A 17,559-nucleotide genomic window follows, 5' to 3' on the forward strand; every position below is an offset into this window, starting at 1 on the left:
CCTTTCTCATTCACAGTGCTATTTTTAGCTTCTCCGAGGTAATAAAGAGGGCAAAGCAGTGGTATGGGCAACAATAAATACACATGTAGAACAATCCTTGAACAGTTTAGTTTAGTTAGTTAGTTTAATCCCTGTAGTGCCATGGTGCACAGGTTCTAGATGACCTTTGACCTTAGCATGACACAGCTTAGTCGCCCAAGTTGCCTTTTGTCTGCTCATATGGGAGTCATTCTGTCTCTTCAGGAAGGTGAGAGTCTGACAGTGTGATATTTTCAAGGGGACCTGAGGGGAGGTTAGAATCTTAAAGCTGGGGTAGGCAGTTTAATTTTGGCGCCATTGGGCAAAAATCCCATTATAACCTGTGAGCATTTTGTAATTCAAGTAGACTGACAGAAAATTAGTCTTCTACACCTCATATTGGCTCTGTTTTCAGGCTTTAGAAAATTTTGCCTGTGACAGCAGACTTTAGCCAATCACAGGTCAGTTCAGAGAAAGGACAATCCTATTGGCTGTGCTTTGGTGAAAGCTTGATTCAATGGCGGAGAATCCCGCAGAGAAAGAAAGTTGCTATTCCATCATTGGCAACAGCTGCCAACACTGCACAACAACCCAAAAAAAGCCAGATGGACTTAGCAAAAAGAGTCTGACAATAAACAAAACTACTAATCGATCGATCTAAACAATTAGCACAGTTTCAAGGTAGACACTAGATTAGTGTCACCAAATCAGTGTCTGAACAAATGTCTCAACTTCTGTTCCTGAGATATGACGTTGAATAATGACCAAAGAAGTGATGTCGCAGTGAATTTGACCTTTGACCTTTTGTATACAAAATGTCGTCACTTCATCATTATATCCTATTCGATATTTGTGTGAAATTTTGCAATAATTAGTGTATGAGTTGCTGAGTTATGGCCAAAAACATGTTTTGAGGTCACAGTGACCTTTGACCACCGAAACCTAATAAGTTTATTGTTGAGTCCAAGTGGACGTTTGCGCTACATTTAAGAAAATTCTCCTTGGACCTACTTGATATATCGCATTGACGAAAATAAGATGGATGCAAGGTCACAGTGACCTTGACCTTTGACCACCAAAATCTAATAAGTTTATTGCTCAGTCTGAGTGGACGTTTGTGCTAAATTTAAGAAAATTCCCTTCAGGCCTACTTGAGATGTCGCATTCACAAGAATGAGATGGGTATAAGGTCACAGTGACCTTGACCTTTGACCCCCAAAATCAAATAAATGTATTGTTGAGTCCAAGTGGACGTTTGTGCTACATTTAAGAAAATTCTTCTTGAACCTACTTGATATATCGCATTGACAAAAATAAGATGGATGCAAGGTCACAGTGACCTTGACCTTTGACCACCAAAATCAAATAAATGTATTGTTGAGTCCAAGTGGACGTTTGTGCTACATTTAAGAAAATTCCCCTCAGGCCTTCTTGAGATATCGCATTCATGAGAATAAGATGGATGCAAGGTCACAGTGACCTTGACCTTTGACCATCAAAATCTAACAAATTTATTGTTGAGTCAAAGTGGATGTTTGTGCTACATTTAAGAAAATTCCCCTTGGACCTACTTGAGATATCGCATTCAAGAGAATAAGATGGGTGAAAGGTCACAGTGACCTTGACCTTTGACCACCAAAACCTAATAAATTAATCTCACCACTAGATTTGGAATTTGTAGTATCTGGTATATCTAAAAAAAACACATTGTATGAAAGCAAACATAAGGGAAGTCCTGACATATTGTGCATTAGAGCCATTGTGTGTCTGTGTGTGTCCGGCCAAGCAGCTGGGGGATTAGGGGGTCCGTGGGCCTCAGTGACACACAGAGAGTTCCCCATCCCTAGGTCACACAGCTGGCTTCAGCCTGGTCGGGAAATAAATGGCTTTACTCTGTGTGTGTGTGTGTGTGAGAGTGTGTTTCTGCGGGTCTTTGCTAACCTGAAATGTCCTCCAACCATAATTTGAATTCTACATAAATTAGGATTTAATGTAGCGGATCCAAATACAACATTTCAAGTGTGTGTGCCTCTGTGAGTGCGTTTGTGTACTCCTAGTGTCAGAATGAGATCTCTTGTTTACTTGTAAACTTGCGTAACTTCATCAGTAAGTTTGTGTGTGAAAGTGGGGAAGCGTGAGAAGGAGGAAGACATATAAACACATAAAAGGAACACACCAAAAAAAAAGGAAGTGCAGATAAAAGAGGCCCAAAAAAGAGAGAGAATAAAGTTCCCCCTCATCATTAACCTACATGTAAAAGATGTGTATTGGTTTACAAGTGAGCTACAGTTTTCCCAAAAACACAACATGCCAAACATGGCAGATTCCTGCCGAAATAAAACACTGGTTGGCGTCGGTGATGACAATTAAAGGAGCTCCGCCAGCACAGCTAATCCGGCTTGAAAAGAGCTTATGACAACAAGAGACACACAGACAGTAGGTGTGTTTTCATTCAGCTGTCAGGCGAGTTCCACGCACACGTTTGACGTGTCAAAATAAAAATAAAAACAGAGAAATCAGATGCAAATGAGATGAATCCATGAGCGATGTTGAGAGGAATAAACAGGTTTGAGTAAATGTCAAAAAAGGAAAGAATGAATTAGTTATTTTTTCTCTGTGTTATTATTTAATGTGCTGGTGATATTGTAATACAGCTATTATTAACACAGCTACTATTACCGCACACAGACACAGACATGGGAGTGACAGCACTAGGAAGAGGCAATTTCCATCCTTATTCACGACTGAATTTCTTAACGTACATTTTTTGGAGCAAATGTTGGAACTTTTTGGTTGAAATTTGCTTACTGAATTCTCATATTTTTACTTGAAGAATGGAGACAAAGAAGAAAAGGGAGTTCCCATGCAGAAAAAGCCGAGCCGTGTTTAGCAGGAGGCAGGCGGAGAGACAGATGCACACACTCGTCTGTCCCTCTGAGGTCTATATAGAGCAGCAGTGCAGGGTGTGATGTGAACCACAGGGACCAACTAGAGTGGAAAGCTGTAATGACACGCCGTGTAATACATCTGACTCACACTTCAAGAACATCAGCACCGTATACCACACTCCCAACCACCCTCTGAGTGTGTGTGTGTGTGTGTGTGTGTGTGTGTGTGTGTGTGTGCGGTGTGGTGAGAGCAAAACGACAGCCTGAATATTACATCCATATTTATATGCGTGTGAATGTGCGTTGGGAGTGTATATGATTACATACTCAACAGTGAAAGGAAAATGTGTGAGTGTGTGTGTCCATCTGGGACTGGGAGAGTGTGTGTTGCCATTATGACAGTGAAGAATTTGTATGGTGGTAACATGGGGAATAGGGGGTGGGGGGGTTACCCTGCACCTGCCCCTAGGAAACGGAAGGAGGAAATTAGTATCCCCCCTCCCCCCCTAAGTCCCAGCTCCTTATTAGAGCATCCTGGTCCCCCAAATACCCCCGGCCCTAAACAGCTGGAAAACAACCATGTGTCTCTGTCAGACTTGAACACAAACACACACGAATACCTCTGTGTGTTCACAGATTTTACATATAGACCTTTAAAACTACGTTAGGTAATGAATATCAGTTAATTATTTTGCTTGTAATGAGCAACATACTGGGTAGAAATGCAGGATGCTACGTCTCATGCACCATGAAAGATTTACATTATTTATATTAAGACAAAAGTGTCCGAGGGTATTCCAATTTTGAGCAGTATAGATTTAAAAGCTTGTAAAAGAGCATTCGTAATATGGAGTCGGAGGTGTAGTAGAGTGCAATAGCCCATCAAGCTATGCAAGTATTCACACCCAAAGATCGCAAATGCTACCTATAAAAAACTTTGACAAATGATGTGTAGACAACGTTAGCAAGTAGCCCGATATTCAGTGGTCAGGTCTACACTAGTAGTTGGAGGAGAAACGTAGCCGGGACACCAGCAGGAACTTTTGTTGCTAATGACGAACTTCACGTTATACGTGTTCATGAACTGAACGTCAAATACCACGACACAAACTCAAGAGTTTTGTGTCTTGAAATCTTAAGTCGTCCCAAGCCAATGACAAGGGCACAAAACCAAAATGTACGAGGCTTTGATTCTAACTGACAAACTAGAAAACTAACGTCAGGAACTAGCTACTATAGTTCAGAGATCAAAGATATAGATGCTATGCCAACATGAATTCTGCTTCTGTTTTACTCTAAAGCCCTATTCGGACGGGATTAGTTTAACGTGGAGACGTGGGGTAAAGTAATTATTACCAGGGATCTTAGTCCTGTCTGAATGCGCCATGTCTGTAATCATTACGGATAATGTCAGTAAAAATTATGGCGGCTTCTACCTTCTGAAAAATGGTCCGGAGAAAATACCTCAGGTAGTATTAATCCCGTGCACACGCGATCCTCTGTAAAAATGCATGTAAATATTTCGTCACGTCCTGTTTACGACGATTTTTTTGCGTTTTTTTGATGATGGAGGCGCTTGAAGAACCATTCGGTGTTGTCGGCAGTCATGATAGCGGACATTCTTCGATTGATTGCATAGCCCTACTTGGGAGACCAATCAAACAGGTCGAGAAGAAAGCACTTTTCAGAGCCCCAAGATGTCCGAACAGTACGTGTCTTCACTCAAGTGGTAGTCAACATGTTTAACAGCTTGCAGACCCTAACAACCGTGATTTAGGTAAAATTAAAGGCTTTCAAGGGACACCTACATGTTCTGTTCGTGTTTTTAACAGCTACTGACGCTGCGAGAACCCATGACGCATTTGGCTTTGTCATGTTAACACAGTCACTTGTTAAACCGAAACTAGCATCCTGGAAAATAAACTGGATGACCTCCGTGCTGCATCACTTTCCAATGGGATTTCAGGGACTGTAATACCCTGTGATTCTGTCTAACAGAGGACTCTGGCGCGAGAGGGAAAGGAGGCGTGTGGTGTGACGGTGGACTTGTGAGCCGCTGTCCTGTTCCTGCTGTGGATCACTGCTATATGCCAGGTAGAGGTGGCTACAATGTGGCGCTGCCTACGTCCAGGAGGAGAGACAATGCGGCTGTCTTGTTGGGGTTTGGGATGTGTGAACAGTTAAATCATTCCACAACCAGGAACCAGAACAATACGGAAACATGGACAATTATTAAGCAGCAAAATAGTACTTTGTTGTGCGAGAGGTATCTTACATGGGCAGAAAAATAAGCAATTAAATGAGACGAAGCACCAATTAGGAGCTTTAACTGCTTCTATCGTACTTCACGTTCTACTGCTAACCTGCTCTGCCTTCTGTTTAAAGTTTAAGAGTGTATGTTTGTCTCCTTTTGTTCACATACATGCATAAACAATAAGTGCAAATGCTTAAACGTTGAACTCATCGCGATTGCATTTGCACATTAATTCATTGATGCCAGAGTGTACAGATGCAATGCAGATGCATATGTAAGCACATCTGCCTGTGATGTGCTCACCTGTTAGTCAACTGACGGGGAACAGACACACGCTGCATGCAAAACGCATTAATTGCTCTGCAGAAAAACAGCTGCTGCGCCTCACTGCCAAACACTCCCACGCACAGACATTCATATGCATGTCCGCACACACTTTACCGGGTAAAATGTTTAATGTGTCATAATTTGTGGAGGTACCAGCAGCGCTGCGGAAAAAAAGTAGCTGGAAATGCCTTCATTTATTCAGCGCAGTGAAACCACTGTCCATGGTCTCTGGATGATAAGTTGCAGCCGGAGCCAAAACAAGTCATCAATTATTGTAAAATTGTTTATTTAAAAGATGTAATATAGTATGTTTAGCAAGTTGACATATTCATTAGTGTGTGATGCATTCTCCAGATTCTCCAAATTCATCCTTGTCCTTACCCCTGCACACACACACACTCACACACTCACATTAAGTCATAGCGTTAATGGTGCTGTGCTAGCTGAGTGCTACAGACACAGAGCAGGCCTGGCTGGCTCCGCAACAGAGGAAACCATTAGCCGCTCTGGCCCCGGCCGCCGAGGCAGCTCTGCTAATCAAACCGGGCTATGTCAACAACAGCGGTGGAAATTGGCTCTCACCTAGACGCATGTGCCTCATCTAAATGGGCCCGTGTTTACACTCTCTGCTACTATATACCGGGCAATGACAAGGAATGTGTAATGCAGCAGTGGCAGGTAGCAGTGGGCCCGGCTGCAGAGTGGGAGCTGTGGGTTAGAAATGAGAAGGTGAGGAGAGACGGGAGGCACCAGGGCAAACAGGCTGTATGTAAACTAAGAATAGGCGCTCTCTCATAAAGCTCATATGAACATTTAATGACTCATTCATCATGTCAGTGATGTCATGCTTCGGACGACTATCAATGACCATTTATTCTACAATATAATCGGTATGTTGTGTAGTAGTAGTGTAAAATCACCTAGAAATAAGAATGGTTGTGTTTTCGTTAGCTTAGAATGAGCCGTTTATATCTACATAGGGAGCAGGTCTTCTTCTATGGAGATCCCTATGTTAGACCACCATGTTTCTACAGTAGCCCAGAGTAGACAAACAAAACACTGGCTCTAGAGAGGGACATTTGCATTTTGCGTCAGCCACCGTAGTTAGTATTTAGTAGTAGTATGTACAAAATGTCTCCCCTTCTGTTCCTGTGATATGACGCTGCGTCATGGCCAGGGAAGTATATTGACCTTTGACCTTTTGGGTGTAAACTGTCATTAATTAATCATATTATCATAGATATAGACATTTGTGTGAAATTTTGTCATAATTATTGAATGAACTCTTGTTTTTTGGGGTCACAGTGACCTTGACCTTTGATCACCAAATTCTAATCAGTTCATCTTTGAGTCCAGGTGGACGTTTGTGCCAAATTTGAGGAAACGAGAATGGGCAAGATGGACAGACAGATGGACAACACAAAAACAAAATGCCTCTGGCCATGGCTATCGCCTGCACAGAGGCATAAAGAGGTTAGCCCACGGTAGCAGGTGCTGGGCTAGTGTGCCAAACAGTGTTGGAGAGACACTGATTTGTAACGTGAAACTGTTTTATTCTGTGTTTTTACTGGTTTAAACCACCAGGTCTGTTTGTTTTGGAGAGGAGGAGACCTCTGTGGATAATTTGGCTCCTGGTAAAAGCTTCCTGAACATTGGGATCCAAAGTAAGGTGAGCACACATCAAGTTATCAGAGGAAAAAGGTGAGTTCTCATTAGCAGGTGCTGGATGTGCAGGCAGTCTGTGGCGTGCCAAACAGTGTTTATTTAGCTTGGAACTGCTTTATTCAGTGTGTTTACCAATTTAAAACACTGGGTCTGTTTTCTTTTGGAGAGGAAGAAACCTCTGTGAATAATTCAGCTCCTGATAAAAACCTCAGAAGAAAAAATTCGGTAGAATGGACTTCGAATCAGTAGAAGTTTCAGCTGGTTGCAATCTGCACTCTCACCACTAGATGCCACTAAATCTCCCTAAATCTGACACACTGTTCCTTTAAGGCATTTAACTGCTGCTCTCATCCAGAATAAATTTAAAAAACTGCAGGAGCACAAAAAGATTTACACTCTCGGGCCACTAAAAGTACATGCAGCCATTACCAAGGAGGTGAAAGGTCAGATTGACTTCTTGGACAGTGCTGGGATAAGTAGAGTAATCATGTAACAGAGACGTGCTGGGGAAAAGCAGTAACAGTTAATGATAGAAGCAGATGGGAAACGCAGAAACTTTCAGGCTCGCCACAGCTCATATTCCATTTCTCAGATTCTTGGTAGTTCAAACTAAGTTCACTGTATGCCTACTCTATTCTACTCTGTGAAAAGAAGAGAACATTTGAATTCCTGCTGACTCCTGCGTCTCCTCCACAGAGCCGCACGTCCATCTGTATTTGCGGACCGAATGTCATGCAGACTTGTACATGACAGTCTCTGTATTTCTCACGGAGCTCATGGAGAGCGCCAACGCCTCAAAGTGTATATCTTTTGTTTTATTTATAAAGCGGTGATTTGGTTTTCCCATACACAGACCTGAGAGACCGTGGGAGAGACGGATGGAAGAGGATGGAGACGAGATAGAAAGAGACGCAAAGAGAGATATAAACAGAAGCGACACAAAAATGCAGACGAAAAGGACTGATGGAATCAGAGGGAAAATGCAGAGAACAGAAAAAGAGGCGTTATTGTAAACAGGTAGAGCCGCTGGTGCCTCAGCTGTGCATGTGGCGGAGCTGGCTAAAGCCTTTTCATTTCCTACTGCTGATTCCATTACATTTTCCCTGTGTCTGAGCACAAATACCGTTAGCTGGACAAACACTGCTGCCTCTGCACACCGGCAGGGCCCGTTCCTTCATAAAGGGCCCGCAAATAAGAAAAGGGTCAGGACACCTCTCGGGAAATCAAACAAAATAATCCACACATTGCTTCAGATGCTCTTATTTAACAATAAAAGACGGGGTCATGTCACCTTTTAAACCAATCACGCAGAGTCCTGGAACGACATCAGCAGCTGTTATGGGACAAATGTAGAAAAACTGTTGCGAAGAAAGACTCTCCAAGACCCGAGAAATTAAATGAGTTACGGAGACAATAACTCTAACTGAGTTGGGTGAGTTTAAAGTGAGTCATTCGACAGCTGGACGGCAGCGGGTGGGGAAACACTTGATCACTTATGAAACTGTGAGAAGCAGGATTGGGTTTTAATAAAGATTGGGCGAGTGCGGCGAAAATATGATTTCTCCCCTGACCTTGAAAAAGCCATCCGGATTCATCGAGAGCTCCAAACTACGAGCCCTAACAATATTACTGCGCTAAAATAATAACAGACCTTTGCAATAAATACAACCATCCAACCGTGCGAGGTAGGAGTGAAATGTTGGGAGCTTATTTCCAGTCGACAAAACCAGACAATGAAGCAGAAATAAATAAGCAAAAATGAGCATTTTAGAGGGGTTTTTCTTTTTTAATATTCCTCTCATCTTTCCTTATTTATTCATCCTATTCTAATCAACAGATTGCTTTCAGTCAGAGGGGGGCTGAGTCATTTATTCTCTTCTATTCGGTGTTGCTAGGTGTGTCCAGTCTGGACATGGCTCATTAGGGGAGACACAGCCCAGGGTGAAAAGGTTCATGTGTCGAGACATGGTGGAGAAAACCAAGTGGCTGTAAGTCTGGGAAGTGCGTGGAAGTGTGTGCACTTTTCAGGAAGGTCAGATGAGAGTCCTTAAGGGACACTTCCCCCACATGCCACAGGATACTCAACATGCTGAGGACAATCAAGATGGTGCCCTCTGTGTTTTTTTTAAGGAGGGGCAGAGAGTGCTTGATATGAGCACTGAGTATTCAGTCACTTCACCTAAGAGGCTTCTCAGAGTGACAGAAAGATGTACGTGTTCTTCAAGAGTCCAAAAGTGGAAGACAGACTGACACTGCCATCTTAAAGAGACGAGATCAGAATGGGACCCCTGGACAGTCAGACCCAGACCAAACAGAAAGGGGTGTCAACACTGGCAGCAGCAAGAAATTGAGAAGCAGCCATGTTTTTCCCGTACTTCCACACTTAAGCTTTATTCTCGTTCATTTTCAGTCACATTGACCCTGAAACATATGTAGATTTTCATGAACTCTTGGAAAGAGGAGATTCTAAGCTTTCTGGGGGGGTAACTCCAATAGGATAGCGAAGGCATGACCCGCCCTAGCCTCCCTCTGATTGGCTTATACTCATCGCCTTCGTTGGATGGGTTTGTTAGGTTTAGGCAAGAGGAATGGGATTGGTTAGGGTTAGGGTAAGAAAGTGTGTGTTTGGCAATCAGAGGTGGAGTAAGGCAGAGTAGAGCCGGACAGGCCTTCGCTATCCTTGGAAACGCAAGGACCCTGCCTTGTTACGATAAGCTTTTCATTCATAATTTCAGGGAGACATACAGAGAAGGAGGGGAAATGGAAAGAAGTATTGAGTAGGATCAGAGTGCAGTTGATGAGTATTTGCTGCTAGCTTGTCATCATGCCTTTACAAGCTTCAAAACTATTTATCGTCTAAATTCGGCGATAAGAGATTCAGATTCTAAAAGCCAAGACTTTGCTTATCTAAAATCAGATGAACCCCCAAATGACCAAAATTGAGATACTGACATAAGTTCATGTTTGTCTAGAAATGAGCCATTGTGTCTTCCAACTGATTTTGATAGAGCACCAGCATATATGGGATCAACCCGATTTGTATCCCATGTCGGGTCTTGTTTACGACGAACCAACACATCTTATGTTCATCTCCATTGTCCAGCTGTGACAAGAGCTTCATGAGGCCAGAATGCTCCTCTGGTTCAAGCCCCACGCTCTCTGACACACCAGCCATCGGCTGCACATTAATCAGCCAATTATCAGCCCCGGCCAGCAACGTTACCTCGCCAACCCGGCCCCCTAATCCAATCACCTTGGGGGAGTGGGTCAGGGGGTGCTCTGATTGGATAACCCGGGGCTGGGTCGTTGCGCCCGTGACCTGCTGCTTTGAATTGGTAATGATGTTAATATTCTCCATATGGCTGCGTGAGTGTGTGTGCGTGCATTTGTGAGAGTCCCCCAAGCATGGAGCCTATCCGCGGGCTGAGCTGCACCCCAGCGTTAATGGCCAAACGGAGAGGGAGGTAAGAGCCAAAGTAGCACTATCACCCTCCCTTGGGCAAACCTCTCGACGCTGCCACTTCCAGCCCTCTTTCCAAATCCTCTTTCCCAGACTTCAGCCTCTCTCGTTGGCTGCTGTGCAGTAGCTCTCGGCACTAAGTCCCAGGCTGAGGTCCATTTTCTTTCCCTGCTACTTTGGCATCCACTCCTTCAGGTCCAAAGAAACTCTTGATTTGAGAGGTGGGAATAGCCAGACAGATCTTGGTATAATAAAAAATTGGGCTGCAGGACTGTGATGAAAAGCGCTTTCCGATAAAATCAAGAAAGTAAGAAGGTAAAGTGGGAACTTTTTTTTGAACTGTGAGAAAAGTGGAATATGCTGTGTTCTTAAAACAACAAAAAGTCCTAACCACTTGAACCTATGGGAGAAAAAAACCCATAACATAAATTTAATAGGCCATACTTGTGTGCCTTCATTATGAGAGCTATAATGTGCATGGACGTTCTGACATTTAGCAACACAACACTAAAAGTGAAATATGTAAAGGTCTGCCTGAATGCCTTGATTCTGCCTCGATTTCATCCTCATCCTTCCGACTCTTACCTCTCCTCTCTCTCCATATGCTCCCATCTGTGAGGTGCTTTGCTACATCTCCTGTACTATCCATGCACACACACACTCACCTCCTTCACTCCCACCCCTCCAGCTGCAGCCCCAGTCGGCTCCACACAAAGGCAGGCCAAATGTATGCTAATGAGAGCCAGGCCAATGGTGGAGCCGCACTCATTTTGAGAGGAAATGGCTTTCAATAATGGCGGCCCCCGGGGGGATTTTGCACAAAGTTCAGCTCCACTTTGAAAAATGCATTCAATTCACTGCTGTGTCTGCTCTCTCTTTGCCTCCTGTTTTTTCCCCCCTCGATGAAAAAAAAAAAAAAAAAATTCCCGGAATATATTTGCGTCCCCTCCTCCTCTCGCCTCCGTATTTATGTAAGGGGAGTCAGAGGAATTTCGGGGACTGAGGACTCGTGATTTATCTTTACAGGAACATCAGAAACAAGAACACAAACATGTGAGTTTGAATAGTGTTCAAACTCTATCTGGCACTTTTTTCTCTGCCTTTTGTTGCTCTTGCCTTTTGCTCTTCTGCTGAGGCAAATGTCCCCAGAAGCATGTTAACTGTACCATATGCATTTCAAACGGATGATATCCTATGGGCCTGGGCCTAAAAATACTTCAAATAGGAGATGAACAACAGTTAAATAACAATGAGAACATTTCTTGAGGTAATGAACATTACTTGAACCTGACTTCTTATCTTCACGTCTAATCATATAAGCCGGAGAATATGATGGCTGCTTATACTTCCTTACTTAAATAAAAAAATTATCTGAACTATCATATATAATATAGTGTAGTTTGGAGAACAATATTCTTATTTGAATTCCTTTTCCTTATCTACCCTCTGGCAGAACTGCAAAGGTGCAGGTCTTAGTAGAAGTTTATTAAAATGCAGGAAGACTCAGTAGGTATTAGAGCAACACTGGAAATACAGCAAGGCTAAAACTAATCATTATTTTCATTATCTACTGATCCGCAGTTTATTTTTCGAGTATTCCTTCTGTCTATAAAACGGCAGAGAATAGAGAGAAATGTTTTTCCCCGAATCCAAGTTCACGTCTTCAAATTTCAACAATGTCAAATCCAATAAGATTCAATCTACATTATACAACAGTTAGTTCAAACCAAGTACTTTTTGGACAGGGGACATCACTAGGACTTTTTACTATGCATGTATCATTCCTTGAAATAAAACACCAGCGACTCAGATTGCTAGGCCATGTCCTAAGAATGGACAAGGAGAGGATACTGAAGGTAGCATTATGATAGACACCACCTGGAGAACGTAAGCCTGGGCGGCCAAAGAATACCTGGCGGAGAACAGCTGAAGGGGAGCTGGAAGAATTGAAGCTTATATGGGGAGAGGCACAGAAAGTAGCACAACACCGAGATGAATGGTGTTGAGTCGTCGAAGCCTTATTTCCCACCCAGGAAGAAGAGGATTAAGTAAGTAGGGCTGCAACTAACGATTATTTTCTTTGTTGACTAATCTGTCGATTATTTCTTCGATTAGTCTACTAATCATTTTATCGAAAAATGTGTTAAAATATTGAAAAATGTTGGTCTGTCTCTCCCAAACCCCAAAATGATGTCATCTAATGTCTTGTTTTGTACTCATGCCAAAGGGTTTTAGTTCACCGTCATGGGAGAGTGTGTAAAGTAGGGCTGTCAATCTTCCCCCAAAATCAGATTTGAATGTTTTTTATGTTAAAAATTCGAATAATATTTGAATTTTTCCTTGGTATGAATAGAGACTGAATAGACTGAAGTGAGACACTACTACAGTTTTTCGCTAACTTAGTAGTTTCATCTTCCAGTCTTTTCGTTGTCTTGGGCGCTCTTCCTTGGGCAACCTGGTTCTTTGGTTAAACTTCCGCCACCGTGCCATCATCCATTAACTAGCTAGCCAGCTACAATATTTCTGTAAAGAATAATTGAGTTAAATTTTGAGCGGTCGTTAGAAGGGAACGAAGGGAAGGAAAGGAGCCAGGGTACTTCACTAACCACAAATGACCAGGCGTGCTCATTTGCCATCAGCCATTCTGTCACCAGCTGTGAACTCCATAGGTGTATTAGGAGAACTGGATATAGCATTGGTAGTGGGGCTCCGTTCATGCCTATGAAAGTTGCTCAGTGGTGCATGAAGCCAAAATAGTTCTATTGCCACATATAAAATTAGTGTCAGTGGCGGTGTCTAACTTCCAGTTTAGCGCTCCAGTAATTTGAATGGGGATAACATGATTAATTCATCCAAATGTTATCAGACAAAATGATTAAATCATTTTGGGGGGGTTGTGACGTTCAAAATATGTATCTACTATTCTACAGATGTCTCTTTCACCATGTTGGTCAATGGGAGTCAATTTTTGGGCAGTAGGGCAACATGCGACGGACCCCGGAAACGGCAGTATCGTCGTTTGGCCTCTCCAAAAAGTGGCTTCAAAGTCAGGCTCACTTCCACACCTACACAAAGTAGCATACATGGTGCTTGTAGGAGTGTTGTATATAACCAATATCACACTGCGGCCTCATGCCCATGATCGAATCACAGTCAGCACGACCTTGGGTTTACTATGGCTTAAATATCAAGCAGCAAATTCTTTCATTCAAGACACTGGAAGAGAGAATGTTCGGTCTGCTCGCTTTAAAATTGATTCAAATGATTAATTGTCAAAATAGTTGTCTGCTAATCATTTCAGCAATAAAATGCAGATTGCAACTTTTATGTCTGCCAGTCTGAATGGCTGGGAAGGTTTCCAATTTTCCGGACTTGCTTCAATATTACTGTGGAGAAAGTTTGGATAAGTGGATGGGCATGAGCTGGAAGTTGTTTTTTTTTTTTTTAATCTGTGTTACTGTACCTAAGTATAGTTTGAGCTGTCAGAGGTCAAGCGAGTCTTCCTTGGTGTGTCTGTCTCCATTTGTGATTGTCTCCACAGTTACAGTTGGCTAATCTCTCTGTCCCTCTTGCTCGGTCATGTCCCTCCTCCTCTATCCTCCTCTCTCCCAGATTCTCCGTGAGTCTCGTCCCCCCTGAGCCGGTGCTGATGTCTGCGCTCCCTGGTGCCTGTCATATCAGGAGGGGCAATAACCCGTGAAATGACTGTTCTCTTTTTCTCACTCTCCTCCTCTCCATCCCGGTGTCCCCCTCTTTTCCTCATTCTCCTCCTCTCACTTTCCTCGCACCGCGCCACTCCACGCTCCACTTAGCTGCCGGGGCCCGCCATCATCACAAAGATGGCGTTTGTTCGGCGTGTGCGTGCACACACTCGCGTGCACGAGTCAGGTAATACTGAGACTGATGTATGTGGGCTGTGGCTCTGCTGGGAAATAGCAGAGGTACACATGTGCCTAATTTGACATGAGAAATTTTAAACACACACAAAGGGACGTGTGCAGTTCAGTTAAACTCACACTAGAGGTTATACATTCTTCATAAGAGCAAACCACCCTCCGTATGTGCGTGTGTGTGTGATCCTCCTCCCTGTGCCCTGCTCTCTGGAGAGCTGAATACTCCTATTCCTGGGATGAGTAGACACTCCCAAGGCAAACACTCCAGATTTAATTATAAGCTCCAAAGAGGATTAGTCTGCTCCGTGCGTGCGTGTGTGTGTTCGTGTGAGTGATGGAGACACAAAGGGAGGGAGTGGCAAGAAGTTATCATCTCATTTCCTGCATTTAGGAATAAAACAAGCACACACACACACACACACACATGCAGGGGTCTCACCTGGGGTGTGTGGGGTATTGTCGGTCCACCTCTTCGTAGCGAGGCGCGGATCGAGATTCAGCACCTCTGGGCACCACCTGTGAGGAGACACGGGACAAGTAATGTCAGTATGTAGACAAGAAATGTCCACGGTTCAGCCACTCAACAGTCAAAATACCCTCAAGCAAAGATCACACTCAGACCTTCCTCAGTGGAAGTCAGTCAGGTAGAGAGATGATGAAAACAAAAATGTGTTAAAGGGTAACTTTAGTATTTTTTAAACTCTTTTCCAATGTTTCTGCGTTTAAGTAATTAATGGGAATAACCATTTTTAAAACTGGTTCAGTACTGAGAGAGACTGCTGCAGCCAACAGCAGTGAAACTGTGTGGCAAATGAAAGGCTCGGACTGTTACTCTAAGTGTCCGACAACATTATGGAAAGGAGCCCTAAGGAGACAGACCCCTTTATCCCTTTGTAAGATCCTTTTTGTTTAACGAGAAACAGCCCTGAAATAGGCATCGTCACAACCAACAAGACTCACAAATACTGCCTTGGCTCCGTTGAAATAAATCCTACATTCACCCAGTTAGATGTGCTGTACGCACTTAAATCACTGTTAATTAAAATTTAAAAGAGTTTGGCGATGCCGATTTTAGGGCTGTTTCTAGTTAAAGGGACAGTGTGTAACATTTTCAGTTGTTTATTGACAAAAATCGATGTCTGCATTCATAAATATGTCATCACTGGTGTACTATTACCTCCACCAATAATCTGACTTATTCTCGTAAAAGGAGAATTTTGGATTTGTTTGTACATTGTGCTGGTAAGTCGTCTGGGGGTTCCATAACGTTTCGTCGTCTTGAGAATACATCCGCCAACAAGGGACATACAGCACTGCCTTCTGCCTTTTCGTTGAGAGCCAGGCCAGCGCTGCGCGACTGAGAAGCCGAAGGAGAGGAGCAAGAGGCCCTTCGCTACTACCCTGGCAAATCTGAAACAAAGTCCCACTCTTTGAGCATAATGCAGGATCATGCATATGCAGCATCACGGGAGACGCAATCCTCATCGCCAAGAAAGCGATGTCTGAGCGATGTCTGAGGTTGACTAGTCAGTTGTCAAAAGACAAGACGTGATTGGTTTGTTTCGATTTACACCCACCCCAACAGTCCTACGTTGTAAACACAGCCAGCACACTCGCGTCGCGTGTGTCAGATGACATGGTTTCATCTGTGTTATCATAGCTTTTTGGTACACAGCGACTACCGTTGTTGCAATACGCGGTTGAAACAGTGAGGCGCTAGAGTGCGTTATCCGTTTGAATGCAAAATATGATTTCAATGTTAGATGGGAGAAATTCCTACACACTGTGGCTTTAAACAAAAATAATCTTACTCTTCGACAAAAAGGTCTATCTCTGTAGGGATCCTTTCATAATGCTGCCTGACACTTAAAATAACAATCGGAGCCTGTGAGTGGCAAAAACACACACTTTAAGTGGATGTGCATTGAAGCTGCTCAATTGCCCCATTGAATTACACTGCAGTCAGTTTTGCTGCTTGCTTGCCTAGCTTAATACCGCACCGATTTCAAATGTTGTTGCTCCGACTAATCACATAGACACAAAAATGTGGGAAAATACATTCCACGTCGGAAAACACTAAAGTTGCCCTTTAAGCTGTTTGTGGATTCAAAGCCTGCTGAAGCAGAACATGCACTGTATCCTCAGGCTATATGTTTAACCTCAGTAATATTTCAAATTCAACTCGCAGCACACAAATTAAGTATTTGCAGCGTGTATGTGTTCGTGGGCAGCCTTGTGGTTTCAGCGGAAACAAAAAACAGGAGAGGGGGGAACTCTGGGAATGCCCCACATGTGGTAACACAAACACACGTACCCACATGTAAGCGGCGTGCCCCTCTGATGAACATGCGTGTTGGCTTCATGCTCAAGAAAAATTACATTTAGAGTAGGTTGCTCATGCTTTCATCCACGCACACTACGAAGTGACTGATTAAAGTGAAGTCCACGCTCAGGCAGGGAAATAAATCTGAAAATGACATTGGTAAACAGAGTCGGGTCATTTTAAAGTAGTGGAGCTAAAGCGTCTTTGCTGTTTTTCTGTCGGCAAACAACTGTGGATTAAAGGTATCATGTGGTAGGGGAGTAGGATGGTTTACTCAGCTTGATCTCAGACCTTCTGATCTTTATGATTACTTACAGATGGGTGACAAATTAAATGAGTGGAGAAACAATGAATGACCGCCATCGCAAAAACACCAAATATGAAAGTGCTGTTTCAGACTTACATAAACTGTTTAAGTAAAGTGCTGAAATGTATGCATCCTTTTTTGGCGTCAAACACACTGGCTCAGTTTGGATCGAAGTCTCGCATGTAGAAAAAAAGATGGAGCGTCAAATTTAGTTGCGCAACTCCAAACATGGTGTGAGGTTACAACAATACACGGGGGTTTGAACAAGGGGTAGACAGAGAGGAGAGAGAGCATACAGTTTCAATTATCCGTAATCTATGGTCCCGGGCTTTGAGTTTCCCCACACAAACACAGGCTGTTTACTCAGCGGACATTTCATTGGTTAAACATACCATACACCACTGCACACACCAGCACGTTGGCC

General features: G+C 43.3%; 1 protein-coding gene across 2 annotated transcripts in view; it reads right to left on the bottom strand.

Annotated features, from left to right (window-relative positions):
* Nucleotides 1-17,559, bottom strand: part of pard3ba (par-3 family cell polarity regulator beta a) — a 215,458-nt gene that overhangs the window by 5,060 nt on the left and 192,839 nt on the right. For both annotated transcript variants that reach the window (XM_033616106.2, XM_033616107.2), the window contains one exon: nt 14,945-15,021. In XM_033616106.2, the coding sequence (XP_033471997.2) occupies nt 14,945-15,021 (77 nt within the window). The remainder of the gene's footprint in view (nt 1-14,944; nt 15,022-17,559) is intronic.

This window comes from Epinephelus lanceolatus, chromosome 24, assembly GCF_041903045.1.
Source record: "Epinephelus lanceolatus isolate andai-2023 chromosome 24, ASM4190304v1, whole genome shotgun sequence".
NCBI classification, from domain to species: domain Eukaryota; kingdom Metazoa; phylum Chordata; class Actinopteri; order Perciformes; family Serranidae; genus Epinephelus; species Epinephelus lanceolatus.